This window comes from Drosophila melanogaster, chromosome X (assembly GCF_000001215.4).
Source record: "Drosophila melanogaster chromosome X".
NCBI lineage: Eukaryota > Metazoa > Arthropoda > Insecta > Diptera > Drosophilidae > Drosophila > Drosophila melanogaster.
In genome coordinates this window covers 15,876,315-15,891,999 of record NC_004354.4, presented here as the reverse complement: position 1 = coordinate 15,891,999, position 15,685 = coordinate 15,876,315, and the positions used below count along the sequence as shown (strand labels likewise).

Here is a 15,685-nt window from a genome sequence, read left to right as displayed (position 1 = left end):
TCGCCTACTATCGCAACTATCAAAAACAGCTGATTTGATTACATTAACTTACAAGTAATTATCTATCTATTTATTAAATTAAATGCACATCTACAATATGCATATCCTGAAGGGAATATATAACCAATACTAAAAGCTTATAAAACTATTCATTTTATGCGCATGTCCGGCTTTTCTGCGTTTTTGCTTTATATCGATAACAGATACAGATGCAGTGCGCAAGCTTTAAAAGCATAATAACATAATCGAGTATGGTAATGATTTGACCTTTGACATTCAATTTTAAGCCGTTAAAGCTTTTTTTTAGAAACGCAATCGATACTCTATTTTAAAACCACTCAACATGATGAACTAGTTGGGATAAAAGTAGCCAACATTTCAAACTTATTGGAAAATGATTAAACGTTTACAGACCCTACCCCTATTTTCAACTTTAGAACCCAATTTACATTGGATTGAATAACACTTTAATAATTAACATTATGTACATAAGTCGAGGGATTTAACAAACGTTAGGTTTTCGCAATATTTTGTCTATGATTAACCCAGGCATCTTTGGACTTGCGCATCTTGCCGAGAATCTTGTCCATAACTAAGCTATGGTTAAAACTGAGGAAATCCTGTCGCATCTCCGGCCATTCCTCATCCGCAGCCGTCTGACAACTCTGTGCGTCGCTTTCTTCAACTTCCGCATTTGAACTAGAGTAACTGTGCTGAAGATCGATTTTGGACAGAACCTCGTGGACCTGATGGAGACCAGTGCTCGTTTTGTCCCGGACAAACTTGATCTTTGGCACTTCGCCCATCAGATGGAGCTGCGATAGCTCGTGCTGCAGTTTGCCGCTCATGCGATTCAATGTGTTCTCGAGCTCTTGGTTCTCCCCGCCATCCTTGCCCATCCAATAGACATTGATGCGGGAGAAGTCGCTGGTGATCTTGACATAGGAAATCTGCACTCCGTGTCCCACGATGGAATCGGCAACTGCGCCGGTGGCCAGAATATCAGTGATGTTCGTCATGAACAACTTGTTCAGAACAGACATGCGTCGATTGTTGTGGCTGCAAGTTGTCTTCGAGTGTGGGGTTCCAAACTTTAAGGCGTGCAGCGACTTTTGATTGCCTGATGTTCCTGCATCGGGCGATGGATACCAATGGCTTTTGCTGCCTTTAAGCCGATTTCCAAACAACGAGCCAAATATTTTTCCCTGTCGCGTTACGTTGTCTTTGCTCGACCTTTTGGAGCTCTTGTTTCGCGAAAGTGCCAATTGGCAGGCGTTGTTAAGAACGGAGTGTCCATTTTGTAGCCTTAAAACACGAATGCTTAACATTTAGTCTAGTTGCCTTAAATATATTTGCTAGCTTAGATAAAATAGAATGCAATACAAAATATAATGTGGAATAACATGAGTGAGACCAGCCACTTGCGTTTTTAAAATGCGTTAGAGATGGACGATAATTTCGAGCACTCTGGACCACTTTAATTTGGGGGATAGCTTATTTGCACTTCATTTAACTTCATATCTAAGAATTCACAGAATAAAAGTTGATTTTCGACAGTTGCTTGCAGAGTAACATGCCATATAACAGGCAAGTGTTTAAATAACCAAGTTTGCTCATTTTTATTTAATAATTTAAATTGCATTTTAGTTGTTGTCTTTTCCGTGTTTCAGATTATAAAAATATTAACATATATTCTATTAATTTGGAATAACATCGGAAAAAATCGAAAATATAACGTTACGATATATAAATTTGGAATTTCCGTTCACTGAGAACCGACGTTGATATATATATTTTTTCCCACCGTTCCATGAGAAAACTTCAGTGGAAAGACCGCGTTATATCTGTTTGGTGTTTAACAACACGCTGATATCGCTTCTTTCGATTACTTTTCAGTAATGAAAGACCTTTAACCTACTAAAATCATTGTCACAATTTTCATAGGTAGTTCGTAAAATTGTAAATACAGTAAGTCGCAAAAGGTCGGTGCTGCTGAGCAATAAAGGTATTAATTTATGAAATCATTGTTGCGCAGCAAAAATTGATCAGAGGAATATGAAAATAATCGAATCGAGACGGCACGTCTAAAAGGTGAGCTAATAAACTTTGGAATTTACATTGCAATTACATATGTACATATATTTTGGTCCATTACCATTGCGCTTACATATATTTACCACTTTTTTTCGGAATACCGAACCGCTTTTTTACATAAAATCCGAACACGAAACGCATATTTATTAAATGGCAGTATACACAATTCACAGGTTGATGTACAATATTGTAACATTCAGTGCATAGCGACATCCAGTGCAGCAAGTAAATTAAGCGAACAAGATGGATTCCAAAGTGGGTGCAGATCCTAGTTCGGCCTACGACAAGGAAATCGGCAACAATCTAAACAACGATGATTCCTCATTTCTGGGCAACATAATCCGCGAAATCCTGTACAGTCCAATGAACCTGGCCCTCCTGGCCATCATCTGCTTCCTGGTCTATAAAATCGTTCGGGATCGCACCGAAGTGCCATCCGTGGGCGTTGCAAAGCCATCCGAACCTGAGTTACCCAAAATCCGACGCGATTTTACCGTGAAGGAGCTTCGCCAGTACGATGGAACTCAGCCGGATGGCCGTGTTTTGGTCGCCGTCAACGGAAGTGTTTACGATGTCAGCAAAGGAAGGCGTTTTTACGGCCCAGGTGAGTGCTAGGCTATAAATATTTGAATTTAAGTTGTTCCTAAGCTTACAGTATAGCATATACCTTTAGAACTATTTTCGATTGATCTATTGCCGATTATAAGGAAGGGATTTTGGTATTTTGGTATGTGTTTCATTGCCAAGATCCCATTATTTATATCCCTCTATACGATGTCTATCTATAATTGCAATGCTACGTCACAATATTGGTTTTCCTGATATCTGTAACTCTCTTAATCGCATTTAATTTCTGTGGGAGGAGATATTGCACGACATATGCTCATATCTCTGCTATATTTCGTCATTTTTTTTTGCGCTAAGATTAACAGCTTATCAACAAGAAAGTTTTCGTTTTGAGATAACGCAACTATCTAACCAAATTCAATAATCAAATAATGCCTACCAAATGTCGACTAGGTGTTTTTATTGTTAAGCATGAAATGCAAAAATAGTTCACCATGATCGTCATTTTCATATGAAATAGTTGTCGTCCGCCTTATCAAATCGAAATACTTCCTAATGTAAATGCCTTAATTGAAATGTTCAAAGACACCAAACAGAAACCAGTGGCATTTCAACAACGGCTTGCACTTTTTCCTTAAGTATTTTAACTAAAAGTAACGAGTGCGAGCAAGATGCACGACACTTGTGACGTAGATGCGCAGAAAAGCCTTAAGTTGCGCACTTGATTGTATACTATCTTCTATCAACGGTGCCGTGTTCCTGATGACCAGACTGCTGACTCCAACAAACTAAAACTATATAAATATTTAGATAGTAACATATGATGATTCTCTGCTTTTCAGGTGGACCCTACGCAACTTTTGCGGGTAGAGATGCCTCGCGAAACTTGGCCACTTTCAGCGTGGTTTCAATTGACAAGGATGAATACGATGACCTGAGCGATTTAAGTGCCGTGGAAATGGACTCTGTGCGGGAATGGGAAATGCAGTTTAAGGGTAATTAAATCATATATATATATATGTATATGCTCAGATTCATAGGTAAACTAACGTTCTCATTATGTTATTTAGAAAAATATGAGCTGGTTGGTAAGCTATTGCGCAAGGGCGAGGAACCAACCAACTATGACGATGATGAGGACGAGGAGAATGTTAACAATGATGAACAAGAGCGAAAGAACCTACCCAAGTCGAAAACTGAGACTGATGACACCAAACAAGAAAAGGAAAGTCACATTTTGCAAAGCAATGTAACAAACAAAAATAACGCACAAGATCAGGCCACTCCTTCTACCGACTGTTAGCGAATCGGGTTTTTTGTTTTGCTTTTGGATGTGGCTGTAATAGTTTACTTTCGGTTAGAAACACAACAAAACTAAATAGCATTTCCGACTCTTTTTGATGCTGCCTCTGCTCCTTTAAAATCGAGAACAAGACCTATTTGGAAAACATTTAAAGAACACGCCCCAATTTGAACCGTACAAATCAAGGCATTAAATTTATCGTGAACATTTCAAAAGAATTTAAAACAGATAAAATCGTTTTTGAATGTTATTCTTAGAGTGCAGCCTTGACAAAAGCTATAGTTGTTACTATAATTCACGTTGTGATGTGATCTTGTTCCATATATTATAGTCGTATATTCATACAAATGTAACAAACGGAAATCATAAAATTATTTAAGGAGGAGGCCAATGTGTGGAGGGTATGGGAGTCATTTTCGTGGCAATATAAATTTAAATGTAACTATATTTGAAATACAAATTAAATACTTAAACGTTCAATATCTTTATTTGGGAGGTGGGGGAATCCTGAACTGCAAGAAAAGCAAAAAACAGGTTTTTTTCCTAATAATGGATTTTGATTTATTCCATTTGTTCCCAGTATTTTTTGAAACCAACTTTTCGCATCTTGTTATCGGTGTGAAACGCCCGAAATCGCGGCCACCAGTGGAGACTGGCCGCTACTTCGATAGTTATCATAATGTTATCCCCTTGAAAATGATTTTCTGCAGCTATCGAAAATTTGGTCCGTCTCTGAGAGACTATGTTGGTTCTTTGTGGTTAACAAAATTTTCGGAAAATAATATTGGATTTTATGTAAAATATACATAATAGCCGTGATGACAGTTAGTTTGGTAGCGATGCTTATAACGCGTTGATGCACAATCGATCGTTTTGGCCGTTCGTTGTGCGTTCGGTGTGTGTGGAAAATGTAAAAATGTACGAACAATCGCATACAGTTCACAAAAATTCGTCGTCGTCGTCGTCGTATTTGTATTTGTCGTTGTCGTATTTTGTATGTACGTATGTCGCAATTAGAAAAGTGTAAGTGTGAGCGAGATGACACTATTGTTTCTGTTTCTGCGCTGCTTCTGCAAATCTTTAAGAGAAAAGCCAACTAAAGTTCTGCGAAAGAGTAAAAATAAAAAAGAAGCTGCTTCAAAATGTTCTCTTTAATTAAAAAAAAAATTATTTTATCGTAATTTTATTTGCAAAGGCAACGGTGTGAAACTCTGGTTGAATGGTTTGTGCACTCGCTAGCGGCAGACTTATAGACGGCACGAACACGGAGGCATAGAGAAAAAAGGCCGAAAGAAAGAAGGAAAGCAAGAAAAAAAGCAACAGCAAAAGCAAAACCGAACTGGTGTATATAAATATACATACGTATACTCGTACGAATTTATATGTACGCATGCATGTACGTACATATATGTGCATACATATATTTCAAGAAGAAGAAGGCGAAGAAGCAGCAGAGGAGGAATACGAAGAAGAAGAAGAGTATATGACGAATGATAAAGTGCTAGACAAAATAAATATGGACTATTTTCGGTGAATTCTCATATCGGCTTTATGTTATTTATTTTTTTTATTATATTTTACATCTGTTCTGATTTGTGTGCAATCCCACTGACCCGAAAAAACAATAAGTGTTTGTTGTAAAAAAGAAGTGTGCAGAATTAAATATTATGTGTGTGTGTACAGAAAAAAGCGCAATAGGGAAGTTGACTACAAGAAAAAGAGCAAACGAAATGAAAACAACTTGTACAATTATTATTTTTAACCAAATTAGTGACTCTAATCAAATATGTTAACCGGTCGGAATGTGAAAAACCCCACAGTGGCCACCAAATAACAATATCACGTAAAAACAGTCGGCGCAGCATCGATTTTTTCAAAATACACGCGATTGAATCGGCCGTAGTAGCACCTTAAATCCAATATTTGTAAAGCTTTCTCGCCTTATCGCTGGCATAGAAAACCCCTCCTTCCAAAGAAAAAAAAAAAAAAAGTAAAGAAATATAGATAAAAATAATAGTCGAATGCATTGGAAAAGGTTTGGTCCAGATAGCAATATACATAATAATGCTCATCGATAATTTGTATTCCCAAGGAAAAGGAACTGAAGTGTAATCCACTGGAAGCTTTACGTAGCAAAAGAAATGGACACATCAAATGCCAGCGCTAAATCAAAGACGTCTGCGTCGGGCAGCAGTAGTATTAATGGAATAGGATCCCAAATCAAGCATATATCATCGTCGCAGGACATCGGATCCTCCGTTCCCGCTGTCCCAGTCCAGGATGAGAAGAGCGAGTCGCACTCCCACTCACATTCACACTCCAGCTCCAGCTCACAGTCGTCCCAGTCGCAATCGCAGTCACAGCCACAGTCCACAGTGCTCACGGTAGTGGGCCAGAGTATATCAAAGAGTTCGACCGGCGCCCTGGCGGTACTGCATCTTCCTCCGCCGACGGCGACCGCCTTAGTTCAAGCAAGTGCCAATATAGCCGATCTGGGCTCCATGCCTCGTGCTCGGCCATCGTTTGTATCGAACACCTCCTCGACGGCGGCGACGACGACGACGGCGACGTCGGCATCGGATGGCGGCAAAACCATGGCCGTGGCAGCGATTCCCCCGGCATCACCTGTCTCCATATCGGAGCCCACCTGTCCATCTGTTTCGACGGTATCGATGGCTCCCAGTGCCTGTGACTTTGACTCCGACACGGAACTCTCGATTGTGGCAGCTGCAGCGGCCGTCTCCGCCTCAGCCGGCATAGATTCGCGATCCCCGACGTCTCCTCCGACGGCGGCGGGATCCACAATAATGCCACAGCTGAATTCCAGTGCGGGAGGCACTGCTAGCATAGCCGGTAATCAGTCCGGCTTCGGAGCGGGATCAGGAGCGGTGGCTGCTGGGAATACCAATGGCCACAGCACCACCTCCAGTAGCAGTACTCATCTGAGTCTGAATGCCAAGCAACAGCGCCAGCAGAAACGCCGGAGGGAACGTGCCCAGCGTTTGCAAGCGGAACGCGACAGTCGATGCAATGCCAACTCGCTGAGTGGCACCTTCATAGCCGGATCCTCTGTGGGGGTCGGCAGTGCCATGAGTGCGGCCAACGGTGGCCAGGGAGGTGGAGTTGGCCTCGTCACGCCTAATAGTAGCGTCGGTGGCGGATCCTCGGCTGTTGCAATGGGCAACGGATCGGCGGCAGGACCCGGCAACAATGGGATGATCTATCACATCAACAGCGCTGGCAGCATGGGCGAGGATAGCAACAATTCAAATGGAAATTTCACCAGCAGCAGCAATGGCAGCAACAATCTGCTGCCGCCCACAGATAGTATTGCATCGTTACTCCTAAATCCACCACATTCCCCCGAGTGCAACTCGGGATTGATGGCCACGCCTAGCGATAGCGAGGGTGAGTCGCTGGACGAGGATCTGCTCTCGACCTCGTCCTCGTCCACACTGCTCTTGCCGCGCGACAAGCCACCGCCTCGACCACCACCTCCGGTTCGAAGAAAGCTGCCACGATCTCCGGTGCTCGAGGAGGAAATCATCGATGGATTCGCTATACTGGAGTTTAAGACATACGAGGATCTTGAGGTAGGTTTCGTTGCCATTTCATTTCATACGTGCACGCAGCCTACTGTAATAATCTTTCTTCACAACAGTTTGCCATCAAATTGGGACAGAAGCGGAAGGAGAAGCGTCTATCCGCACTGGACGAGCTAACTTGTACCTACAGTATAGAGGAAATGAAAATCCCAAAGGTTATAGATACTGGTCAATCGCAACCGTTGCGTGTCACCAGCCTGTCCACTTTGACTGTTAACAATAACAATCTGAAGGAGAACCCGCAGCCAAGCCTTCATCGTGATCGTGGCGGCAATGTCATTAGCAACAATAATAACAATAACAGCAGCAACAACAACAACAGCATGATCAACAGCAATGGCCCCAACGCGAACAGCAATAGCAGCAGTTTATCCAACGTGGTCTACCTGCTGCCATCTGTGAACATGGTGGGCAATGTTCTGGAGACGGAAGCCGAGCCCAGGGATCATTGGCGATCCGAATATGGGCAGCAGCAAGACCAATTGCAATCGGACAATAGCGCAAACAGTAAAAGTAATAATAACATTAGTGATGATAATCAAATTAACAATAGTAGCCACCAAATAAACCACACAACCAACAACCAATCGAGCAAGCAACAACAGGCGGCGGACGGTGGTTGCAATGCGGCAAAAATGCAAGTGAACAACAGTGCTACTGTTAGTACTCGATTTTTGGAGAACGACAACGATTCACTGATGTTGGATATCAGCCTGCCATCGCTGGGCGTTGGTGGCGCCGTATCGCATAGTCATGACCACATTGACGTTGGTGTGATTCACGCCAGTTGTACTGGCAGCAGCAGCGACACCAAAAAATCTCACAATTCCCCCGCCACGAGTAACACTATTGACCAATTGCACGTAACAAAACCGCTGCCCACGCACCAGCTCAATAATCTAATATCAAGTGATCTTAATGCCGCCGCAAATGCAAACGCAAACAGTAATCACCTGGGTGTCTGCAAACTGGGCTCGCAATCAGCACAGGTCGCAAAGGTGAGTCCACCTCAACTGTCCGATAAGATGTTATTTACTAATAGTTATCTTAACTCGTTGCCCAGAAGTCGATGGGTTTGGAGAACATTGAAACCGTGACGAATTCAGCGACCTGCCGCTCCCTGGATATTCAGGAGCTGGCCAATGTTTCGGCGCAATCCTTTGGGGCCAGTAGCAGCAGCAGCAGCAGCAGCATTAGCATAAAGAAGGAAAACGAGCAAAGTGATCTTTTGAACGATGTAAGAATCCATTTCTTCAACGCAAAATATTTTGTTAAAACGAATCTTCTGTTAATGTAGGCTTCAACCAATTGTAGCAGCAACAGCAAAGGAAATAATATCGTAAGTATATGGCAGCATTTTCAACGAATATGCATTCTAACATTCTTTTCTTACAGTGTGATAATGTCAGCAATGATAAAAAGGTATGTCCTGCTTCTATTCTAATCTATAATATTGAAATCATTTACTTTGGTTGCACAACAATTGAACTAGGGGACGCACATATGTTCTGCATTTTATTTATAATTAGGATTAAATCATGGGATTAAAATGTCTGAAAATGCCTCTAATTGCGCAGTAATAAGTACTCTTCTTATGTCCAGGAAGGACGACATCCATTTCTTAAGGCGTCCCAATTATTTCTATCTCATTCTTTTTCACTGCCAAAGAAATAGTTGAAGCGAACAAGCATAGAATCCCTTTTATAAATGGGTATATTTGATTTTTGCTATAAATATAAAGGTTAGCTTTAAGTATGAATTTGGGCTTTTATTTGTGCATAAATCTACAACGACTCGTTTTAATTGCTCGTTAAATGAAATATACTCTTTTACTTGCAGAATTCTGAACAAATATTTGATATTGACAACCCCCCAACGCCCATGAACATTTCAAATACTTCTTCGTGTTCGGATCGATCGTCTTCTCGCAAGTTTTCCGAACTTCCACACCTCAAGAAAAAGAGTGCGGCGTGTGGAGATAGGGATAATGGCCCATATGCCGGAGTACCTTTTGCGGCAGCGATGGGCACAGTATCTCCGGACAGCGATCCAAGTAAAGCTTTAAACATTAAGAACGCATCGGAGAGCGCATCGGGCAAGGCGGTCCATGCCCATGCTGGTGCTCCGATTCCACCACCACCTGCGGCCAGCGTGGGCGATCCTGGGAACAGAGAGCTGGGTGTGCTGCAGAAAACCTCACCCGACAAGCCACTCTATCCCAACTTGTGTGCTCCGCCATCGGTTTCGTCAGTGCAAGTAAGTTAAGATATGCAATAGCCAACTTGAAGTGTCATCTAATTGTTGTATTTATCTTTGAACAGTTCCCCAACGTTGGTATATCAGCTGGAAATGAAAAAATTGCATCAACAGTTGCATCTGACATCGATCAAAAGATTATTTTCAACAGCAAGGCAACTGCTTCAGTTTCGAACGGCTTGTCGTCGGGGGTGCAACGGTCAATTGTTCCATTACTATCTGCGGCGCCATCGCCGGCTGCGGTTACTCTAAGCAGTCCGTTTAGCGCACACATCGCAGCTGCACCGAATGCTGCCGGATTATCAATACTAAGTTCGGCATCGAGTGTGATTCTAGCCAACAGCAGTATAAAAAACACCAACAATGGCAGCAACAATGGCAGCGCCAATGGCCAGGGACAACTGTCTTCGGTGGGATTGTCGAGCACTTCAGAAATTGCGAAAAGTAATTCGGTACCAACGACGTCCTCACCCCCCAATCCCATGGTCAATGGCTTCCTTAGTGTTTATCCGCCGCCTGCTGCTACCATTGCAACGTCATCCGTAACTACAAGTGCGTTGTCACGCGTCTCGCCCAACGCAGCCAATAAATTAGTGCCACCGGTCTCCGCCACAACATCCATCTCGATAAACACAAACTATGTTGGTATTTCTGGTGGAACGACGACAACTTCCGGCATGGGAAAGGTGGTCTTCGGCGCTGGCGGCAATGCCATTGTGGGCACAGGGTCTCCACTGCTTTTTCCTGGCGCACCGCCCGCTCCCATTTCTCATGTGGCCACTGGCGTGCCGATGATCATCCAGGCGCCGCCATACCGAGCACCGTACACGAATTACCCTCTCTACACTCCATATAGCGGCCTTACGCACGGGTCATACCTGCCTCCAGTATTGCCGGTTGCCACGCCCAACTTGTCCAACTTACCGCCCACACAACACCGGAGCTCGGATAGTCGCAACAGTCGAGAGTCGCCAGCATCCTTGAAGTCAACGCCATCGAATATTGGATTAAATGTATCCATGGCGCCGACCCTGCGATCCATCACGCCACTTAATAATAGCAGTGCAATTTCTAGCGGCGCATCGCAGCCCGTTGTGTCGGTGGTGCCTTCGGCGAACTCGACTGCCCTTTCCATGAGCAATCCACATATATCTCATTCCCATCATGTGCCTGCCTACGCTTCAGGTGCATTCTCATCCTCTGCGGCCGCTGGGACGAGCACCCCGAATTCAGGACTCTCTACACTGGCGGTTACCTCACTATCAACGTCGGCTGCTCCCCAACCGCACTCGCACTTCCCCCAGTCAACGCAGATGCTGCCGCAGAGCGGTAACTTTTCGTCAGTGTCCCATTTGCTGACCACGCACCCAATGTCATCGCAGAATCAGCCAATGGTTCGCTGCGGAAGTACACTATACTCACAATCGTCTGCGGCTGCAACTGCGCCGCCATCAGCTGCTGCTGCTGTCTCCAACTTCACGCCCTCGGTTCTCGCTGTGCAAAGTTTGACGACAGCGGTCACGTCGAGCTCGTCATCTCCATCAACTTTATCATCATCTGTGATCCAGAAGGTTATTTCCCCCAAAGGAGAGAGTCCTTGCAATAAAGATCGGGATTCCAGCTACAGGTGAGCGATAGCCATATACATTTATTGATATGCAGTTTGAAAATCAATCTTTACGTTTGCAGTACAAATATCAGATCCCATGGTGCGTCAACAATGCTGCCTGGCGCATCCCAAGGCATTGGCCTGGGATCGTCGTTTTGTGGTATCGCCCCAAGTCAATATGGTGGTACAGGTACCCCAGTATTATCGTCAAGTTCTTCAATGCCGCCAGGACTGGGAAATCTCTCCTCGTACTCATCGAAGGCAGCACTGTGGTTAAAGTAATAATCAAATATTCATTTCGCTATGCATCAAACTAACGTGGCTTCCTTCTTGTTCTGGTGCAGCTCTCCTGCCAACGCAGTGGTGACGACATGTGCTCCCACAACGCCCATAGTATCGAGTGGTAGTGCCCGTCCGACGCCTCCGCTCTCCAACTGCACAAGCATGGGCATTGGCATGGTGAATGCGGCATCGACGGCGAGAAGTTCTTGCAATGCCATATCACCGCTATCCATACCTGCGACCGCTGGTATTCACGTGTCTGCTACAAATCCCTCTTTTCAGTCGTCGTCATATTTCCCAACACCTTTAGCGCCGCCACCATCCTCCCCATCGCCAGCTACTTCTTCCGCGGCCATCATCAGCTCCTCCGCTTCGCAATTCAATCCAGCTGTGTCGCACTCAATGAGCAGTATTGTGACGACGGCAGGAGCCACTACGACCACGGCTTCATCTGTAACGCAGCCTTCGGTTGCGGCTATATCGAACCCAGTTACAAACACGCCGCATCCCTTTTCTGCAGAATCGCTTTTTCAGCCAAGTAAAAGTATGTTGTTGTTTGCACACAATTCGCACTAAGCGGTGTGATCATTGAATGTATCATGTCATTGTTTTCGCAGATGATCAAGCTGATTTGCTGCGGCGCGAGCTAGATAGCCGATTCCTGGATAGATCTGGCTTGGCTGTTACCCCCACACCGCCATCATCGACATATTTACGAACTGATCTCCAGCATCAACAGCACGCACATCTACATCAGCATCCGCAGTTGCTTCCACCAGTATCGGCCCCATCAACTCCCCTATCTGCTGTGCAACCGAGCTCTGGACAAATTTTTCCCCCGCCACTTTTTAAAGATATTTCTAAAATCTCATCCGTCGATCCTCAGTTCTATCGCACTGGCATGGGATTGCCGCCGGGAGGCTACAGTGGCTACACCTCAGCGGGCCTTTTGCACAGTGGCCTTGGTGGCCCGACGCCGTTCATGCCTCCCAACCATTTAACATCCTTTGCTCCAAAGGTAAGGAGTTGCTGCTTATCAATCAAATACGAGCTTTTAAATATGTTCACATTCTCCATATTCGTTTCACGCAACAGAAAACTGGTCGCTGGAATGCCATGCACGTTCGTATCGCGTGGGAAATCTACTACCACCAGAATAAACAAAGCCCGGAGAAGCAGCCAGGCTTTCCAACGGCGTCATCGAACGCAGGATCGATCAATGCACCAATACCTCCTGGCAACATGATCAGCGGAGGAGGTGGTGGTATGGCCAGCGGAGCCAGCACGCCGGTCAACAATGTGGCAGCTATTCCGGCGGTCGGCGGTGGCGTCCTCGTGTCCAATGGTCCGCCCTCGGTGCTTGGCATGAAGACGACTCCCACTCTTGGCATGAGCTCGACGCCACAGCATATTTTGCATCGAGCGAGTGAAATGCCGCCATCAGCAGCATTTCCAGGCGGTCTACCGGGTCGCTTAGCATTTGAAACTTCTCCCCTGGCGGCGAGTTTCATTGGAGCGCCTCCTAGTCATATTGGTGAGTGGAATATTTTGTGGCGTTAACCCAATTTCGTCAAGTAAACCAAAATCATTTGTTAACAGGAACCGCAGTGTCTCCATTTGGACGCTATGTGACTCCGTTTGGATTCACAGGGCTAACGCATTTTGGTGGCCACTTGGACTCGTGGAGGTAAATAAATGAAATTAAATTAAATAACTGGTTTAAGAGCATATTTAAGTTTACCGTTTTGCATTTCCAATAATATTAACTTGTTTAGAAAACAATGTGTAAACGTGCATTTCATTTTCTTTTAGAACAAATGCCATGCAACGGAGTGTCGCTTATCATCCCTCCTCCGCGGCGCCGTCCCCCAACTGGCCGGTAAAGTCGGATCCTGGTCTGGACAATGCACGACGCGAGGCGGAGGAACGCGAACGGGAGCTGCGGGATCGTGAGCAACGGGAGCGGGATCGTCAGCGACGCGAACGCGAGGAGCGGGAAAGGAAGGAGAAGGAGGAGAAACTGAAACGGGAGCAACAGGAACGGGAACGGGAACGAGAACGGGATCGAAAGGAGCGGGAACGCGAACGCAGGGAAATCGAGCGGCGGGAAATGGAGCGCGAGCGTATGTTGCAACAGCAGCGGATCAACGAGAGCAACAAGCAGGCTGCAGTCCAAGCTGCGGCTGCTGCGACGGCGCCCGTTCGTGACCGTTCGCCACATCGAAACGTGGGCGAGCTTAACACGGAGATTCGTATCAAGGAGGAGCATCCGCGCACAAAGGAGGAGCAGGACGTAATGCTTTTGCGAGCTTCAGCGGCGGCAGTCGGCGTTGGTGATCCCCGCTACCATTCCTCCTCGCTGGCCGCCGCACAGGCGAGTGCAGCTGCGGCAGCGGCACACCATCATCATGCCAACTTTATGGCAGCCAGTCGACACGGCTTGCCACCGCCACCCTCGCACCTCACGCGCACCATGATGCCGCCTACTCTGAGTGTCGGTGGGCCCATCACGCACTTCGGTGCACCAGCGCCACCCGGCTGGGGAATAGATCCGTATCGCGATCCCTATCCCATTCTTCGCTACAATCCCATCATGGAGGCTGCCCTGCGACACGAGGCCGAGGAAAGGCAGAAGGCGATAAATATCTATGCAGCGCAATCTGCAGCTCATTTGCGTAGCAAGGAGCCAAGTCCTATTCCGCCTTCGGTTGGCTCTCTAGGCCCTCCGCCGCCACATCATCGCCTACAGATAGTGTCCAGTGTGGCGCAATCGGGGGTACAGCAGCCCGGTCCGCCAAGTCAGCAGCAACAGCAGCAGATGTCCAGTGGCGGCGGGATGGTAAAGAACTCTGGAGGGCCACAGGCACCAGGAAGCATTCCAGTCCAGCACATGATTAGCGTCGATTCGATGGGCCAGCAGTCTGTTAGCGCCAAGAAGGAGTCGGACCACACAATGGGCATTGTGTCGAATGCTGGTGTTGGGCTAAGTTCAGTACCTGGTGGTGTAATCGGAATATCTCCGGTGTCATCGGTGGCGCCCAGTCGATGATAGGCGGCAAGTCGTTACTAAACGCCATTGGCAAGGCGAATAAGACAAAGGAATTTTCAAAATTTCGATCACCTCCACCAAAAAAATGTCATTGTCATGAAAGAAAACCCATGAATGAAAGTCCCATCCTGATTACCTCCTCCCAGCATCATTTTGAGCCTGAGAGAACACCAATAAATGAAGCGCAACGCTTTTGTAAACTACACATAAATTCTTGAACAGATGAAAATGAGATTACGATGAAGATGAAGATTACGATACAGATGAAGAAGAAGATTACGATACAGATGAAGATGAAGATTACGATGCAGATGCAGATGCAGATGTTTGTGGCAAACAAAAATCAAATTAAAAGAGGTTAAGACTTCCTTATACTTCAGACCTAGCATTCAACCTAAGCACTGAGTCCCCACATTGGCAAAATACTTTCCTCGATCTTAATATGGTCGCGCGTTGAAACGTCACATAAGTAATACGAACTTTACTTATTTTTAATGAATACAAATTACAAGCATAAATGTAACTTTAGGTTCGCGTATTTAGTTTAAGTCTATTTGTATTATTTGTATAATATTAATATAAGCTTAAGTGAAACAGCCAAGAGACATGTTGAGCAAGAAACTAATTATAATTTGATTGTACATATACACATATACAAAGAACTCTCATAGTTATATATGACATCAACATGCAGCCTATGGAATCCAAACTATCATGCACATGATACATAACTCTATGTATATCAGTGACAGCTTCATTCCCTTTGTGCATTACGTGTTTAAGGACTAATTATCATATATGCAATTTATGTAAAAATTGATAAAACTAAAAATAGAATCATTACAAAGAAACCACGCATGTCTTTTCATTCAATTGGAATCCATTTGGGGTTTTCATACTCGAGCTATAAATCCTTGGTA

General features: G+C 45.0%; 3 protein-coding genes across 8 annotated transcripts; 2 read left to right on the top strand and 1 right to left on the bottom strand.

Moving 5' to 3' along the window:
• Window positions 1-452: 452 nt before the first annotated feature.
• On the bottom strand, window positions 453-1,411 carry CG15916 (uncharacterized protein). The gene has a single exon (NM_132860.4). The coding sequence runs from the start codon at window positions 1,326-1,328 to the stop codon at window positions 513-515; it is 816 nt and encodes a 271-aa protein (NP_573088.1). The 5' UTR covers window positions 1,329-1,411; the 3' UTR covers window positions 453-512.
• Window positions 1,412-1,890: 479 nt separating this feature from the next.
• Window positions 1,891-4,433, top strand: MSBP (membrane steroid binding protein). Of its 3 annotated transcripts, NM_001169294.2 has the most exons (5): window positions 1,891-1,968; window positions 2,036-2,091; window positions 2,268-2,698; window positions 3,504-3,656; window positions 3,732-4,433. In NM_001169294.2, the coding sequence occupies exons 3-5, from the start codon at window positions 2,338-2,340 to the stop codon at window positions 3,962-3,964; spliced, it is 747 nt and encodes a 248-aa protein (NP_001162765.1). In that variant the 5' UTR covers window positions 1,891-1,968; window positions 2,036-2,091; window positions 2,268-2,337; the 3' UTR covers window positions 3,965-4,433. The 3 variants fall into 3 exon arrangements, with proteins under 3 accessions (NP_001162765.1, NP_573087.1, NP_001259587.1); NM_132859.4 differs by having other exon boundaries at window positions 1,891-2,091; NM_001272658.1 differs by having other exon boundaries at window positions 1,891-2,091; window positions 2,252-2,698.
• A 255-nt stretch (window positions 4,434-4,688) lies between these two features.
• Window positions 4,689-15,632, top strand: tay (tay bridge). Of its 4 annotated transcripts, none has more exons than NM_001272656.2 (14): window positions 4,689-4,962; window positions 6,057-7,557; window positions 7,626-8,567; window positions 8,633-8,806; window positions 8,867-8,908; window positions 8,965-8,991; window positions 9,409-9,825; window positions 9,891-11,452; window positions 11,515-11,712; window positions 11,779-12,260; window positions 12,334-12,734; window positions 12,812-13,250; window positions 13,316-13,403; window positions 13,529-15,632. In NM_001272656.2, the coding sequence occupies exons 2-14, from the start codon at window positions 6,106-6,108 to the stop codon at window positions 14,763-14,765; spliced, it is 7,461 nt and encodes a 2,486-aa protein (NP_001259585.1). In that variant the 5' UTR covers window positions 4,689-4,962; window positions 6,057-6,105; the 3' UTR covers window positions 14,766-15,632. The 4 variants fall into 4 exon arrangements, with proteins under 4 accessions (NP_001259585.1, NP_001259586.1, NP_001285305.1 ...); NM_001272657.2 differs by having other exon boundaries at window positions 4,689-4,882; window positions 13,529-15,317; NM_001298376.1 differs by having other exon boundaries at window positions 4,689-4,987; window positions 8,636-8,806; window positions 13,529-15,317.
• The last annotated feature ends 53 nt before the right edge of the window (window positions 15,633-15,685 follow it).